This window comes from Maylandia zebra, linkage group LG14, assembly GCF_041146795.1.
Source record: "Maylandia zebra isolate NMK-2024a linkage group LG14, Mzebra_GT3a, whole genome shotgun sequence".
Lineage (NCBI taxonomy): Eukaryota > Metazoa > Chordata > Actinopteri > Cichliformes > Cichlidae > Maylandia > Maylandia zebra.
The window spans coordinates 23,973,074-23,988,111 of NC_135180.1; the positions used below are offsets into that span (position 1 = coordinate 23,973,074).

General features: G+C 44.2%; 3 protein-coding genes across 4 annotated transcripts; 2 read left to right on the forward strand and 1 right to left on the reverse strand.

The window, feature by feature from the left end:
- The first annotated feature begins 1,007 nt into the window (after positions 1–1,007).
- srprb (SRP receptor subunit beta) lies at positions 1,008–5,075 on the forward strand. Its single transcript, XM_004543634.6, has 7 exons — positions 1,008–1,253; positions 1,582–1,676; positions 1,774–1,851; positions 1,935–2,017; positions 2,353–2,489; positions 2,703–2,757; positions 4,181–5,075. Exons 1-7 carry the CDS (start codon positions 1,085–1,087, stop codon positions 4,392–4,394), a joined length of 831 nt encoding a protein of 276 aa, XP_004543691.1. The 5' UTR covers positions 1,008–1,084; the 3' UTR covers positions 4,395–5,075.
- Positions 5,076–5,362: 287 nt separating this feature from the next.
- wdr53 (WD repeat domain 53) lies at positions 5,363–7,951 on the reverse strand. Of its 2 annotated transcripts, none has more exons than XM_004543632.5 (3): positions 7,821–7,951; positions 6,810–7,305; positions 5,363–6,735 (listed from the first exon to the last, which is right to left on the reverse strand). In XM_004543632.5, exons 2-3 carry the CDS (start codon positions 7,296–7,298, stop codon positions 6,073–6,075), a joined length of 1,152 nt encoding a protein of 383 aa, XP_004543689.1. In that variant the 5' UTR covers positions 7,299–7,305; positions 7,821–7,951; the 3' UTR covers positions 5,363–6,072. The 2 variants fall into 2 exon arrangements, with proteins under 2 accessions (XP_004543689.1, XP_004543690.1); XM_004543633.3 differs by having other exon boundaries at positions 7,688–7,825.
- A 636-nt stretch (positions 7,952–8,587) lies between these two features.
- On the forward strand, positions 8,588–14,192 carry neu4 (sialidase 4). Its single transcript, XM_004543629.5, has 4 exons — positions 8,588–8,734; positions 9,520–9,761; positions 12,033–12,288; positions 12,432–14,192. The coding sequence occupies exons 2-4, from the start codon at positions 9,561–9,563 to the stop codon at positions 13,469–13,471; spliced, it is 1,497 nt and encodes a 498-aa protein (XP_004543686.1). The 5' UTR covers positions 8,588–8,734; positions 9,520–9,560; the 3' UTR covers positions 13,472–14,192.
- The last annotated feature ends 846 nt before the right edge of the window (positions 14,193–15,038 follow it).

Here is a 15,038-nt window from a genome sequence, read left to right on the forward strand (position 1 = left end):
ATATGCACAGATGTACTAATTTACTTGCAGGCAAATTACAGAAAATTCCATATATGTAATGAGACTAGTAGACTGTGATGTTTGCAGATGAAAGTGGGATCTGTTGTAAGAGCAGGGAGCAGATAGGAGTCTGGAGAGGTGGAGGTATGCACTGGAGAGAAGACCAAAAAAAGTGAGTAGAAGCAAGAAGGAATATATTTTGTGTGTGTGAATGAGAGGGAGGCAGGAGAAAAGGTGAAGGTGCAAGGAGCAGATGTAGTGAAGGTGGCATTTAAATCCCATCCAAATCAACATATGGGCACAAGAGAAGAGAAAAAGCGAGTGCAAGGAGGGTGGAGTGGGTGGAGATGAGTATAAGGAGTGATTTGTGACAGAAGGTTAGCAGCAAGAGTGAAAGGGGAGGTTTATGTAAAGGTTTTTTATTGGGAATGGCCAGAATGGATGAGAAATAAGTACATCAGAGGAACAGCTCAGATCAGCTCTCAGGAGGGACAGTGGATATACTGAAAAACGGATGGAGCAGCTAGCTGGAAGAAAGGTCCGCAAAGATTCGTGCGTGTAGTAAAGGAGGACATCACTACAAACATGACAAAGGAGGATGGTGTGACAGAGGAGGATGCTAGGCTTTAGGTGAGGTGGAGGCAGATGATCCGCTGTGGTGACCGTTAAATGTCAGAAGGAGATGGAGGACTACACCGGATTTGCAGTGTATGCTTGATTTCAGTTCACTTCCTGCGTGTTAAAATTAGCTGTTTGTTTTTATACTTCCTCATCCCCTAAGAGAACTGCGTCGTTTGGCTTGAGTAACCTTTGACCTTTTACATTACCAGGTACAGTTTTTTCCTCTTTTCCTCATGAAAACTATCTTCCATTTACTTCCAGAGAAATAAACATGGCATGAAACTGTCATTTACCTCTAGCTGGTTCCAGCACTCCAGGTAATGTCTTTTACATACAGTCTGTGATCCAGACCCATAGCGGAGAATGTCCTGAGCGGCGGGCGCCCCCTGCTGGTCGCTGTGGCTCCCTACAGGCTTCAGAGGAAAGGAGACGTGTCTCATTTCAGAGCAGCTTGGACGGACTGATGGAAGCACACAGCACCGGTGGAAACGTGGGAGAGAAAGCAGACGTGGAGATGGCAGGATCTCCGTTTGAACCTTACATCGAGTCCCTGCGGCAGCAGCTGGAAGAGCAGGACCCGGTCTTCCTGATCGGAGTTATCGTCGCTTTGGCGGTGGTTGTTATCACCTGTGGTAAGAAGTCATCTTAGCAGCTTAGCAGGCTAGGCCGAGCGTGTAGCTTAGCCCCGTTAGCCGCAAACAGCGGGTCTGTGATAAACCTGATATGTGAGCAGGGCTTTTTAACATTGAAATACAATAACATGCGCTGTTTTAATAAATTAATATATGTTTTAAATACTTTAGCTTAAGTAGCAAGCTAAGAAGCTAACAACGGCTGTCGGTTTCACGGGAAGTCATTCAAACTTAGAGCTACCACACATTTTTGGCTAACGGACGGCAAGTGCCTTTGATACGTTGAGAATCAGTCACTGAATGTGTGTCCTTTGGTTTGTGTTTGCAGTCTTTCTGAAGTACTTCCTCACCAGTAAGACTGTGCGCACCTCCGTGCTCCTGGTGGGGCTGTGTGACTCGGGGAAAACCCTGCTCTTCAGCCGGGTGAGTTAAGGCTGAGACAGACCCCGGAAGCCCGGTGGGGGGCAGCTCATGTTTGTTTGCTTGCTTATTTCTTTTTGTGCTTTTCATGTGTTGGCAGCTGCTGTCTGGAAAGTTCAAGCGGACACAGACCTCCATCACTGACAGCAGTGCTCCATACAAAGCCAAAAATGACAGGGTGAGTTGAGGACCGTTGGTGGACAGAAGTAACTCGTGTGAGGGTGGGATTCACACCGCTGTTTTTCTCCACTCCGTCTGCAGGGCAGCACCTGGACTCTCATAGACCTGCCAGGCCACGACAGCCTCCGTCCTCAGTACCTGGAGAAGTTCAAGTCCGCGGCCAGGTGAGAGCAGGACGATCTGTGAGGTGATGCATGTGTGAACCGCTGACAGGTGAATGGAATAACGCTGACTGCTTCCACAGAATGAAATGTTCTGACCATAGACTGTATAGAAAGGATGGTGAAGCCATTTTTACCCTTACATGTTTTGCATCATCAAACACACTTTAATGTTAGAAATAACCTGAGTACATACACAGTGCAGTATTAACATCATGACTTAATTGATTAGGGGGGAAAAGCTATCCAAACCTACCTGCCCGTGTGAAAAAAGTAATTGTCCCCTTGTTTCCATCCTTATCACATCTGTCTTATCATCACCTTGTCCTCTTTTTCAGAGCGATTGTGTTTGTAGTGGACAGCGCGATCTTCCAGAAGGAAGTGAGAGACGTGGCCGAGTTCTTGTACGTGTTATTGACGGACGCCGTGATCACCAGAAACGCCCCGGCTCTCGTGGTGGCGTGCAACAAACAAGGTACAGCAACCCTCAGAAAGTTTTTAGAGAGCTGGGGGAAACTTTTTTTTTCTTCATGTTTAAATAGAAGGATTCATAGTTTTCTGTCACATAAGGTAATTGCAGTTCACTGAGTGTACAGTCACATTCCGAGACAGGAATGTCCTAATATCTGAGCCTTCACTGCTTACTCTGAGTACATCCAGGTTATTCACTGGTGTCTTTATCTTGTAGACATCACCATGGCAAAATCTGCTAAACTGATTCAGCAGCAGCTGGAAAAGGAGCTGTAAGTAACGCTGTTTTGTTGTCTTCTTATACAATAAATATTTTTGGGAGCATTGCAACAATAAAACTTTATTGTCCATTGCAAAGCAGTGGAACTTTTTCTTGGCTCTCAGTGTAAATAAATAAAACCACAAAAAATAATGAATGCTACATAGCAGGATTCAAAGATTGTTGCAGATATGACATTTTGTTTTTGTTTTTCACTTTGTTCTTTTTCAGTTTTTGTGTTGTAATTATGCCAATTTATTAATATTTCCACTCATAAGCCAGTGACTGATCCTGTATTTATTATGAACCTGTTACGGCAGACTGTTGGACGTGTGTGTTTAATGTGGACTGTGATGTGTTACTGCAGCCTACCCCAGGTATCATAGGGTAAGAGGCGGGATACACCCTGGACAGGTCGCCAGGCCTAACACAGAGGGGCAAACAGCCATTCACACTCACATTCGCGTCTATGGCCAATTTAGACTCATCGGTTAACCTAACCCCACTAACTGCATGTCTTTGGACTGTGGAAGGAAGGCAGAGCACCCAGAGAGGACCAACACAGACACGGGGAGAACATGCAAACTCCACACCATAAATAGCACAGTTGCCTCACAGCTGGCTTCCTCCCACAGTCCAGAGAATAATATATGTTTACATTGTTTAATGTAGTCTTCATTGTGCATATTATTCTAAATATGACCTCTAAAACAATAGATGTATTTCAACAATCAATGTTGTTCTGCTAAATTTATCAGTACGTGGATCTTAGCCTTACACCAAATCCAAGATGGGAGTTTGGCAGTTTGGCTTAGGCTAAAATCAGGGCCACTTAGTACAACCCAGATTATTTATTTATTTATTGCCTTAAATGTTTCCCCTAGATTATTTTATGTATTATATATTTTCATAATGTAAAAAATATTGACTAGAAATCTGGGCGCCTATTGATTCAGTCAAGTTGGATTTTTAAAGAACTAGTTCTTTAGTTTCTCTAGAGACATAAATACATTTTAAACATTTTAAAGAGGAACCCCCAACAAGGCAAGGATCCCCTAACAGAAAGATATTGATGACTGTGAGGAGGAAGGACTTCCGTTTAAGAGAACTAGACTCGGGGACGAGCAGCCATCAGCTATGACTGGTTGGTAAGAGAAAAGATCAGAATGCAACAAAATGAAAACTACAGAAGAGAAAAGGCAAAAAGTTAATTAGCTAAAATAATGTGGTGTCTTAGAGGCCAGTCAAGAGACAATAGAAGTGGGAGTCATCACCTGTAAGGACAAACACACAAAGACTGTATAAGGCCACATCAGAGACATAGTACCGGTACTGGGTTTTAATGTCTGCCACTTAAATCTTGAATCTAAAATAAACCCTGCAGGTCTGCTGAGCAGTAAACGATTCTTCTTTAACGATGTCTCATTGTCTTGCAGGAATACCTTGAGAGTGACTCGCTCGGCAGCACTGAGTTCTCAGGACGGCTCCGTAGGCGGCAGCATGTACCTGGGCAAAAAAGGCAAAGACTTTGAGTTCAGCCAGCTGCCCATGAAGGTGGAGTTTGTGGAGTGCAGCGCCCGCGGGAGCAAGGGTGAAGACGGGGGGGATGCAGACATGGAGTTGCTGGAGAAGGCCCTGGCCAAACTGTAAACATCATCTGCTCAGTGCACATTGCCCTAAAGGCACAAACCTCCAAAATGTGAGACCACGCCAACATCGCCTGCACCTCTCAGTAATCAGAGGGGTGAAACGCCTCACGCCTGTTAACTTTATTTAAACCTGTTCTTGCAAGACATGAAAGGATTTTAACAGTGGAAGACATCCAGGCAGATTTAGTAGGCTATTAGTAAGTGATTGTGGAAACGATCTCTACAGTGCTGTGAAGTGATCCTGCTTACTCAGTGAAACTTCCACTTTAAAAAGCTTCCATTTGATTGATTTGTGACGTGCAGCTTAAAAACTTTTTGTTAGACTAGAAGAAATATTGTCAAAGATTTTACCACCAGTGGATTTTTATTAAGCCTTTCTCGTGCCGTCTGAGCTGTAAGCTGCCTTGTTAAATCAGACGGGCGTGAATTTGCTCAGTCTCGTGCCTTTTCATGTGTCGTTGTTGTGTTTTTCTTGTTTGTGGAAGAATGATGCTCCCTTCTTTGAAAGTGCTGCATGAATGCAGAACATTTCCAATGAATGTACTTTAATGTTTTGTTGGCGTTAAGAGAGCAGAATGCTGTTTGTAGTTCTCGGGTTTGGTTTGGAAACAAAAACCACAGTTTTTGATGCTTGATGCTGATGTGTGTGGTGTGTCAGTGAAATGCAGTCCAGGAAGAGGGAGCAGTCGTCTTCTTCTTTAGTGTCGCCATGCAATACATCCCCAGCATCCTACTCCTGTCACACAGACCATGTCTTAACCTCTTGAAGTCTTCCACCTGTTCTTGTTATTCCCACAGTCTCCAAATTATCTTGCCTGCACGCTCTTCTTCACGTCTCCTGTGTAGTTTCAGTTTCATTAACCAGGTATTTGAACACATCTGCTCCTTGTGGCTTCACTCAGGAACTGGACAGAGTGATGAGATCCCTGACGGTTAAACCTTGATCCAGCGTTTCCTTCTGTTTTTTGCTTTTGTTTTTTGTTTTTTTTGGAGTTGTGTATCCCAGAGTCAGCCTGTGGCAATTCATAAGCAGCAAACAGGACTTAATCATTAACATGTATTCCAGAAAATCCCAGTTCTTCTTTCACATGGGATGTGCTTTTATTTTTTATGCTTTTTTTCATGTGGCAGCAATTCAAATGCATGTGTGGCTGTCTGCAATCATTTTTTTGTTCTGATGTCTGTGGGGCCAGCTTTCATTTACTGTGCTTTGATTTCTGTTGGCCACCTGGTTTGGATTGGGGTGGCTTCATTAAAAACTGTTAAACATGAAATGCAGATTTCTTCTGTCAGATGTGGCACAATTACAATCCAGAAAAATGAAGAACTTGTTTATAAAAGCATAACAAATCTATTCAGAGATAGAACGTGTATTTAAAAGAGATACTTTTATAGGGCCACACACACACAAAACCTCATAAATAAGCCTGCAGTAAACGAGACTCCAAAATAACTAACCTCTGGTTTATTACATTGTGGACTCTCATGCAGATTTTTTTTATGTTTGCTGCTCTATAGATTAATACCGGTTGGGCTTATTTTTTTTCAAAATGTTAACAGATTTTAAGAAGGAAAACCAAAAACATAACTCTGTCTCAATCAACAAACAGATGAGGAAAAAAGGTTTTCTAAAAGATGAACTGCTGTGAGGGAAAATAAAAAAGCTGTTTAGTGTCCAGTTAAGAGAGAGGGTAGACTGTCAGACTGGAGCTCTGATCTGCAACTATCACACTTGGTTCTCCTTTCAGCACAGTAGGACACAGCCAGTTCACCTTGTCCCCATGGCTGATGCTCAGTTTAGGCCCAGACTTATCCTCCGTCACCTCCTCTGCACTTCCTGCTGCTCCTGCTTCATCGCTCCCCTCAGCCTCATCCTTCTGTGCATCAGTCTTTGTTTTCTCCTGGGACTGCTCCTTCCTCTTTGCTTTGCTCTTACCCTTCCTTCGATGGGGTGCTGTCTTTTGAATTTTCCCCTCTGGAGCCACCACTGGGTGCTTGCTGAGGTCCCATAATGCAACCTGGCTGTCATTTCCACCAGTGATGAGCCAGTATGGATGGGAGAGGAAGTTAACAAAGTGGGCTTGCGAGGCTCCCTGGCTGTGGGCTTTAAACGCTCCGTGCTGCTCCAGTTTTGAGCCGCTCCCGATCCGCATCAGGTGTACCCGCCCGTCCTCTGCTGCGCACCCCAAAATATTTCCACAGCTCGAGACAGAAACGCAGTGGGCCAGCGGCGGGTTGAAGAGCTGACCAGGTCGCTGCTGCTGGTCGCCTTCCTCCTCTGCCACATCCTGAAGGTTGAGGGTCCACAGAGGGCGGGTCTTCTGCAGACCCCACAGCATCACCTGAGAGACCAACAAAGCTAATGTCAGGAAAGAAATGTTAGTAACAGGAAATAAGTAGGTAAACGTTTTCTCACCTGCATGTCGAGTCCGGCAGACACCAGGTTGTTGGGCCTGTGAGGCCGAAAAGCAACAGAGGAGCAGATGTTGGTGTGTCTGCGCAGAGTCCTGCAAACTTTTCCTCCAGGAACCTCCAACACCCGCACAGCCCCGGAATCATCCGCCACAGCCAGGGCCGAACTGGTCTCATTCAGTGCTAAAGCGTTGATCTCCTCCTCCCCTGCAGCCTGATACTCCTCTACGGGACCCTTCAGGCTCCTTGGGTCAAGCACACTAACTGCATCTCCATGTGCTACAAACAGCTGGTTTGGAGCTGAAGGTGAGAACACAACGCTTGTGCTGTCTTCTTCACCAGAAAGAGTGATGCGGCCTACGATGGTGCCCTCCTGGCTCCACACTGTGACCTCTCCACCCTCAGAGCCTGAAGCAATGAGAGTTTCAGGGCCCATAGACACCCCTACACAGAGAATGGAAGTGGAGTGGCCCTCAGACCACTGCCTGGCCATGCTGACCCTGTAAAATGTAGGTTAATGAGAAGAATTAGACATATTTCTAGATGTACACCAAGCCTACTTTTACTTAACAACACAGTGCCAGGTAGGTTTGGATCATGAAATTATTATGTAAAAACTGCATCTTGTATTTACTCAGATTATTTTTGTCTAATAGGAATATTTGTTTGGGGACATGAAACCTGTACGTGTGACAAATACGCAAAAGAAAAGAAGTCCAAAAACACTGAATTTAAATGCGCTCAGGAGCGGTTTTCCAAATACTTAAATTGTATTTCACTCGCATATAAAGGATGAGCCTGTAGATTGGATTATTACTTCATACAAACCACAATAATGAAAGAAGTTGCTACAAACAGAAAATCAAGTCCAACTGTGCTAACCTGCTAGCTCAGCCGCTAATTTTTAACTTGTCCAGCTGACGCTTTGACGGCGGTAACAAACACGTTGACCTGAATTTACCGATTACAGTTGATTTATAACGTGACTACACCGAGAACAGAGAAATTACACTACCTTCTAGAGACGTTTAAAACTTCAGCAGGTTGCCATGTGAGGCTGAGTCGCCTGTTGATGTCGTCACGTACACGTTTTAAGATTTAGCCCTGTGTTTAGCTTGTCAGGCGGCATCAGCGAGGATTTTTTTCTTTCTTATATTAAACTTATCTGCGTTAATATTTATTATTTATTTATCATATTTATTACATCAAGCATTTAAATAGTATATTCAAATAATTAATTTTCTTTTCCTTTTCTGCAAAATTGGAGCAAAGTACTGCCTGCGAAGTGAGTTTCAGGGTAAAAAGCTGATGTTCTGTCTGCGTTAAATGGGGTTTATTAGTTTATTAGAGGCTACAAAGCCACTTATATATATGTATATATATATATGTATATGTGTGTGTGTGTGTGTGTGTGTGTGTGTGTGTATATACATGTGTATATATATACATGTGTATATATACATGTGTATATATATACATGTGTATATATATACATGTGTATATATCGATGATCGATAGTCATCTCCATGCACAGAATGTCAAAGCTTTCTTGAACAGATGTGCAAGCCGGCAGAGCTAATGCTTTACACAGAAAGTAGTAACACATAGCCTATTACATATTCTGCGTGACATGAAAAAGGAAAGCAGAGAAGAGGCAGTTCATCAGGTCATTGTTCAGCGTGCCCCCACTCCCCTCCCCGCCTGGCCTTCATTGGCTGTTCTTCGCTGATTCATCCAAAGCTGTAGATCTGATGAGTGTGGGCCATTTCTGGGTCAGTGAGCACCATGTTGCACTGAATAGGAAACAGAGAGGGGAGGCCGGAGCTTTCAGACCCTCACACACACACATTACATTGTCAGCCCTTCATTCAAGTACTGAGACATGCTGTACACCCTGACAAAGCTGCAGGAGCACAGAGCACTGTAAATGTAAGTACTGTGCAACATTTACCTTTTTTGATCATAAACTGTGCATTAGTGAGCTGCATCCTCACAGTGCTGTTACAGTGGGAAGGCTGAATTAGGAGGCAGAAATGTGCTGATGAAATGTGATGCTGACCTTGTTGTCAGGTTGTTTCACAGTTGAAGGTTTGGTCACACGCAGTCTATTTGTCAGTTAAACACGACCTCCCCAGTTGTGTAACACAGTGGACCGCTATTCTAGTCACTCTTTAAATATATTTTTGTAATATTGCGATATCTTCGGTGTAAAGTAAGCAACGTCTTTTTGAGGTGGAATAATATTTAGCACATCGTGCTTGAATGAGACTGTATTTTTCTCCATAACTATCAAAAACTCTGAACATAAACATTCTGATGGTGCAGTCATGGTCGAGGTGGCAAACAGAATTCACATTAGTGACAAATGAATTACCTTCTGCTACCATTGGACTTTTTCCAGCAATTATTTCAGAAGATAAGCTGCTCCTGGCAGATTCTGATGCAGCAGCTACTGAATTGAGTTGATTTAGATGGGCCAGAAAAGAATCTTACTTTGAAAATATTCATTTATATGCATTTAAATACTGGTAACTTACCTCTCAAGTGAACTGTATACCTGTGTTTGCTTTTCTTTAGTGTTTTTGTCCTTTATAGGCTTCAACCATATCTTTATTTATCGTCCTGTCCATTTGTTGTTGAGCACCTTCAGACAGAGCTACTGGAAACTGCATGCCTGCTTGTCCAGTAAAGCTGCTTCTAACTCTCCATTTCAGACGATTTGGCGGTGCATGAAAATATTCACACAGCAGAGAGAATGAGGTCGCCATATTTTCCAGCCAGATCTGTGCTTTTCCACAAGGAGCCGAACGGAGTGACGTACAGAGTCCCAGCTCTGCTCTACCTGCCCCGCTCCAGATCCTTTCTGGCTTTCTGTGAGGAGAGGCTCAGCCCGTCCGACTCTCAGGCTCACCTGCTGGTCGTGAGGAAAGGCACTTTCTACAGGAGCTATGTGGAAGTCAGTGATACTCAATGCTCACTGGCTCAGGGCTGTACAATTAAAACTTGTGCACATATAAATACTGGAGCTTAAGTACATTTTTACAATCAGAAGTTTGATAACAAGTACTTCTTCTAAAAATCTATAGCCTGACATAGGCAGAAAAGTAAACAAATGTAGGAAGAAAAGGTCAATATTTTAACAGGTTATAATAAGAAAAATAGTGACTTTACAAAGTAACAGTGAGTTGGGAAAATTTTGATAGTCTTGTTTTAGATTCAACGAATTAAATCAGACTGTAAAGCAAGTTTTATGGCACCTATAATGATTTAATATCATTCAGTGCAAATATAAGTGGTACAATAAAAAATAAATATACTGAAGATTTTATTCAAGTATTTTAACCAAGTGTGGCTGATAAAGTACAAAAATAAAAAACAATAACAGACTTTAAATGTAATTTTCAGATTCTATAATCCTCTAAATATAAGATAAGATAAGATAAGATAGAACTTTATTAATCCCTCGGGTGGGTTCCTCTGGGAAATTCGACTTCCAAAAAAAAAGCACAGCAACGACCGAAGTTACAGTTACAGAATTGTTATATATATATATATATATATATATATATATATATATACACACACATACACACACATATAAATACAGAGACAAATATAAATAAAATATACAAAGGGGATAAATAGAATAAATAGGAATAAAAAATAAAAATACAAGTGAATTGCACATTTCAAGTATTGAGTCTATTGCACTGTTGACTATTTACAAAAAGTATTGCACAAGGTATTGTACAGTGAGGTGAAGAGGCACTACAGCTTAGTTGTTCCCCCCTCCTTTGTCCTCCTGTTTCCCCTCCCTCTCCCCTCCAGAGAGGAGTTAAACAGTTTGATGGCGTGTGGGACAAAGGAGTTTTTAAGTCTGTTAGTTCTTGTCTTGGGGAGAAGCAACCTGTCACTGAACAGACTCTTCTGGTTGTTTATGGCCGTGTGCAGAGGATGCCCAGCATTGTTCATAATGTCCATCAGTTTCTTTAGTGTGCTTTTCTCTGCCACTGTCACCAGAGTGTCCAGCTTCATGCCGACCACAGAGCTAGCCCTCCTGATCAGTTTCTCCAGCCTGCATGAGTCCTTCTTTGCTGTGCTGCTCCCCCAGCACACCACAGCATAGAAAAGTACTCCAGCAACCACTGACTGGTAAAACATCCTCAGGAGCTTCCTGCAGATGTTAAAAGACCTCAGCCTCCTGAGGAAGTACAGTCGGCTTTGGGCTTTTTTATACAGGTGCTCTGTGTTGCATGACCAGTCCAGTTTATTGTCCACCCACAGCCCGAGGTACTTGTACTTGTTGACCACCTCCACCTCCTCCCCCTCTATCTGAACCGGCAGTGGACCTTCTCTGGACCTCCCGAAGTCCACAACCAGTTCCTTAGTCTTTGAGGTGTTGAGTTGCAGGTGGTTTGTGTGACTCCATGCGACAAAGTTCCTCACCAGACTTCTGTACTCCTCTTCCTGATCATCCCAGATACACCCCATGATGGCCGTGTCGTCTGCAAACTTCTGAATGTGGCATAATTCAGAGTTGTAGCAGAAGTCAGAGGTGTACAGGGTGAAGAGAAGAGGGGACAGCACAGTTCCCTGTGGTGCTCCTGTGCTGCTGACCACTGTGTCAGACGTGATGTCCTTCAGCCTGACGTACTGTGGTCTGTCGGTGAGGTAGTCGGAGATCCAAGCCACCAGGCAGGGGTCCACCTCCATCCTGTTCAGTTTTTCCTGAAGCATACAGGGCCGGATGGTATTAAAGGCACTGGAAAAGTCAAGAAACAGGATCCTGACCGTGCCTTTTCCCCCATCCAGGTGTGAGTGGGCTCTGTGTAGGAGGTACAGGATGGCATCCTCCACTTCGACACCCGCCTTGTATGCAAACTGTAGTGGGTCCTGGGCATGTTGTACCTGTGGTCGGAGGAGGTTGAGGAAGAGCCGCTCTAGAGTCTTCATAAGATGTGACGTCAGTGCCACCGGTCGGAAGTCATTCAGCTCATTGGGCCGGTTCTTTTTGGGGACCGGGACGATGCAGGATGTCTTCCATAGGGCGGGCACTCTCCCCAGTCGCATATGAAGTTTGTAAAAAAAAATTAAATAATTAAAATCTTTTTTTTAACTCTTGTTTTGTAATTTGACTGAACAGGCATTTTAAGTAAAATCAAACAGACGTGAGAAGCATCATTTCTTGTGTCTCCTGTGATTCTTCTCAATCGTCGTTTGTCTGCAGTGGGAGGACATCCGTGTTCTGGGCACTGCTTTCCTGCCAGGCCACCGATCCATGAACCCGTGCCCGGTCTACGATGAGTTCACGGGCACTCTCTTTCTGTTCTTCATCGCTGTTCTGGGTCACACCTCAGAGTCCTATCAGCTGGTGACAGGGAAGAACGTGACCAGACTGTGCTACGTCTCCAGCACTGATGATGGCGACACCTGGAGTCCCGTCACCGACCTCACCAAGAAGGTCATAGGAGACACTATTAAAGGTGAGGCTCATTCGAAAAAGCATTGTGGTATTATTTATCTCCAGTTAAATTGGAAACAGCCTCTTTGTCTTCAACAAAAAGATCTAAGTAAGAGTCACAAGATGACAAAATCCACAGTCCCAATTCTGCTTCCTTCCTGGCAGAATGGGCCACCTTCGCTCTCGGCCCGGGCCACGGCATCCAGCTGAAGTCGGGCCGTTTGCTCATTCCTGCCTACGCCTACCACATCGAGTGCAAAGAGTGCTTCGGCCACCTCTGCCAGACCACTCCCCACTCATTCTGCTTTCACAGTGACACCCACGGGAGAACCTGGCGCTTTGGAGAGGCGGTCCCAGGACCAGAGACCGTGGAGTGTCAGATGGTGTCTGTGGACGAAGAGGATGGGACTAACGTGTTATACTGTAATGCTCGAAGCCCTCTCGGGTACAGAGTGCAGGCCCTCAGTCTGGATGATGGAGCCGTGTTTCAGGAGGGGCAGCTGGTGCAGCGGTTGGTGGAGCCTCGAAATGGTTGTCATGGGAGTATTATTGGATTTCCTGCCCCGTTAAATCTGTGTCAGAGTCTTAGCAACGATTTACAGCGACCTGTACGGCTCTCCAGACACTGGACATCCTGCACCACAGAGTCCAGTCTCTCCAAGTCGAGTACCAGCTCTGTAGCCTTTTCAGTGTCAGCAAACAGCTCCAGCACCACCAGCTCCATCCCACCTCCTCATGAAGCCCCTCCGGATTTCCTGACTCCTACGTGGGTAGTATATTCCCACCCAACATGGACGACTGCACGCAAAAACCTGGGCTTGTTCCTCAGCCTTTTCCCCCGTGATCCAGACAGCTGGCGTGGCCCCTGGGTGATCTATGATGGGCCGAGCGCATACTCTGACCTGGCCTACCTGGAGCTGTCACCCTCACCTGGAGCCCCACCTGCTGTGGCCTTCGCCTGCCTGTTTGAGTGTGGTACCAAAACAGCTTACGACGAAATCTGCTTCAGCATCTTCACCCTCTACGAGCTCATCGATAATCTGCCCCGGGACGTCTGGCTGGAAACAAACAACGAAGGACACAGAAAACAGCAGGGGGGGAGCTGTAGACATGATGCTCAAAGTGCAGCAGTTTCCCAACAGGTGACTCCTGTGAAGAAGAGGAGGAAGAAGAGCAAGCTGGCTGAGATGTGCTCTGTGTCTTAATGTAGATTTTAAACTTGTGATACAAGTCGTTTATTAACTGTTTCCTATATTATGCTTCACTTATTTGGACCTGTGCAGACTGAAATGTTCTCAGATTTCATAAAATTCAGATTTTGACACAAATATAGAGCTAACACTTCACTGAAGCACCTCAGGTCTGCAAAAGGAAGATAAAACTCTAAAGACATCGCTCAGTTTTCCCCATCCCTCCACCACTGTGGTCACAGCTGGCATGAGGTTTCTGGGTTTTGTCCCAACGTGGTGCTTTATGTGCATTATGATCAAACATCTCCATCTGTTCAAAGCACATTGTTCTTGTTCTTATTCAGATGCAGCTTTGCAAACCTAAGCTGTGCTGCCTTCTTTTTAGAAGCAAGAGACTTCTGGAAACCCTTCCAACCAAGCTGTATTGTACTTGTTCAGTCTTTTTCTAATTATGCTATTATGAACTTTAACATACCAACTGAGGCCTGTTGAGTCTGAGCAGTAGCTCAGCGTCTCAGGTCATAACTGTCACTTGGATAAAAAGTAAACATTCAAGTTCACAGAGGAAAAGAATTCAGGACTGAGCTGAAGTGTTGGACAGACACTGAGAAGGTGGAGCACTCGCTGAGCTTCTGTCCACCATATTTTCCATCACATCGTGCACACAAGTGACAAAATAGATTTTTCTGATGTGTCACGTTTTAATTTGAAGGCGTGCAATAAAAATCTTTCACTTCCTAAAGTATTGTGTTGTTTTTGTTGCAATCTTCCCAGAACCAGACATTTTCCTTTGCTGTCCGGTGGAAGTGGGTTGTTTGTTTTTCCAGTCAATGGAAAATTAATATGCAACCATTATCGTTCATTTGCCGTCAGTAAACCGAATATTTAAGAATGGCAGCTGTTGAAAAGCAGTATTTAATTTTCCATTTCATTGATTAATCCGTGAACAAACACAATGAGTCAAATGGGAGCCAGAGCTTTTAGATAGCAAACCCAGGAGCTAGAACATGCTATCAGGGTTGTTCCTGTGAATTAGTGTCAGATTATTCTTTGCAACAGTCCATTTTGTCCCACAGGTCTGTGTCCAATCTGTTCTTTTTCCTCTCCCAGTCAGTTAACGGGATAAAAGTCGACAGAAACAATCTTACAGTGACGTCTGTGGGGACGTCCCAAATGTGTTTCCTGAACTATGGCTTTCAAGGTCAACAAAAGCATTTGTTTTATTAAAAAAAAAATATTGTTCACAAAATGTGAAGTGCAGACCACCTAGTTTTAGACATTTTTTCAGTTTTTCCTTTGGCAAGCTGATATTGGGCAGAAACATGTTTAATCTGGCAAAGTAAAAGTCTTCCTCCCCCAAATTTAAGTGACAAACAGCAGCCCAGCGCCAAGCTTTCTGATTAATCACACCTGCAGCTTGAGAGCACAGCAGATAAAGTGGAGCAGTTTGTTTGGATACAGATTGCTGCAGGAAGACAGCAGGATCTGGACAGTCTCTTCTCTCTGCTTCCTCCTCCTCTTTACATAACTCCACTCTCACAGGACAGTCATTTCCCCGCCTGCGCTCTTCCACTGAAGTCGT

Excerpts from the sequence above, each read along its gene's own strand:
- srprb (XM_004543634.6), top strand. The coding sequence starts at position 1,085 with ATGGAAGCACACAGCACCGGTGGAAACGTGGGAGAGAAAGCAGACGTG. Across the intron at positions 1,677-1,773 it reads AAACCCTGCTCTTCAGCCGG|CTGCTGTCTGGAAAGTTCAA; the intron begins GTGAGTTAAGGC and ends ATGTGTTGGCAG. Across the intron at positions 2,758-4,180 it reads CAGCAGCTGGAAAAGGAGCT|GAATACCTTGAGAGTGACTC; the intron begins GTAAGTAACGCT and ends ATTGTCTTGCAG.
- wdr53 (XM_004543632.5), bottom strand. The coding sequence starts at position 7,298 with ATGGCCAGGCAGTGGTCTGAGGGCCACTCCACTTCCATTCTCTGTGTA. Across the intron at positions 6,736-6,809 it reads CTGCCGGACTCGACATGCAG|GTGATGCTGTGGGGTCTGCA; the intron begins GTGAGAAAACGT and ends TTGGTCTCTCAG.
- neu4 (XM_004543629.5), top strand. The coding sequence starts at position 9,561 with ATGAGGTCGCCATATTTTCCAGCCAGATCTGTGCTTTTCCACAAGGAG. Across the intron at positions 9,762-12,032 it reads TCTACAGGAGCTATGTGGAA|TGGGAGGACATCCGTGTTCT; the intron begins GTCAGTGATACT and ends GTTTGTCTGCAG. Across the intron at positions 12,289-12,431 it reads CATAGGAGACACTATTAAAG|AATGGGCCACCTTCGCTCTC; the intron begins GTGAGGCTCATT and ends CCTTCCTGGCAG.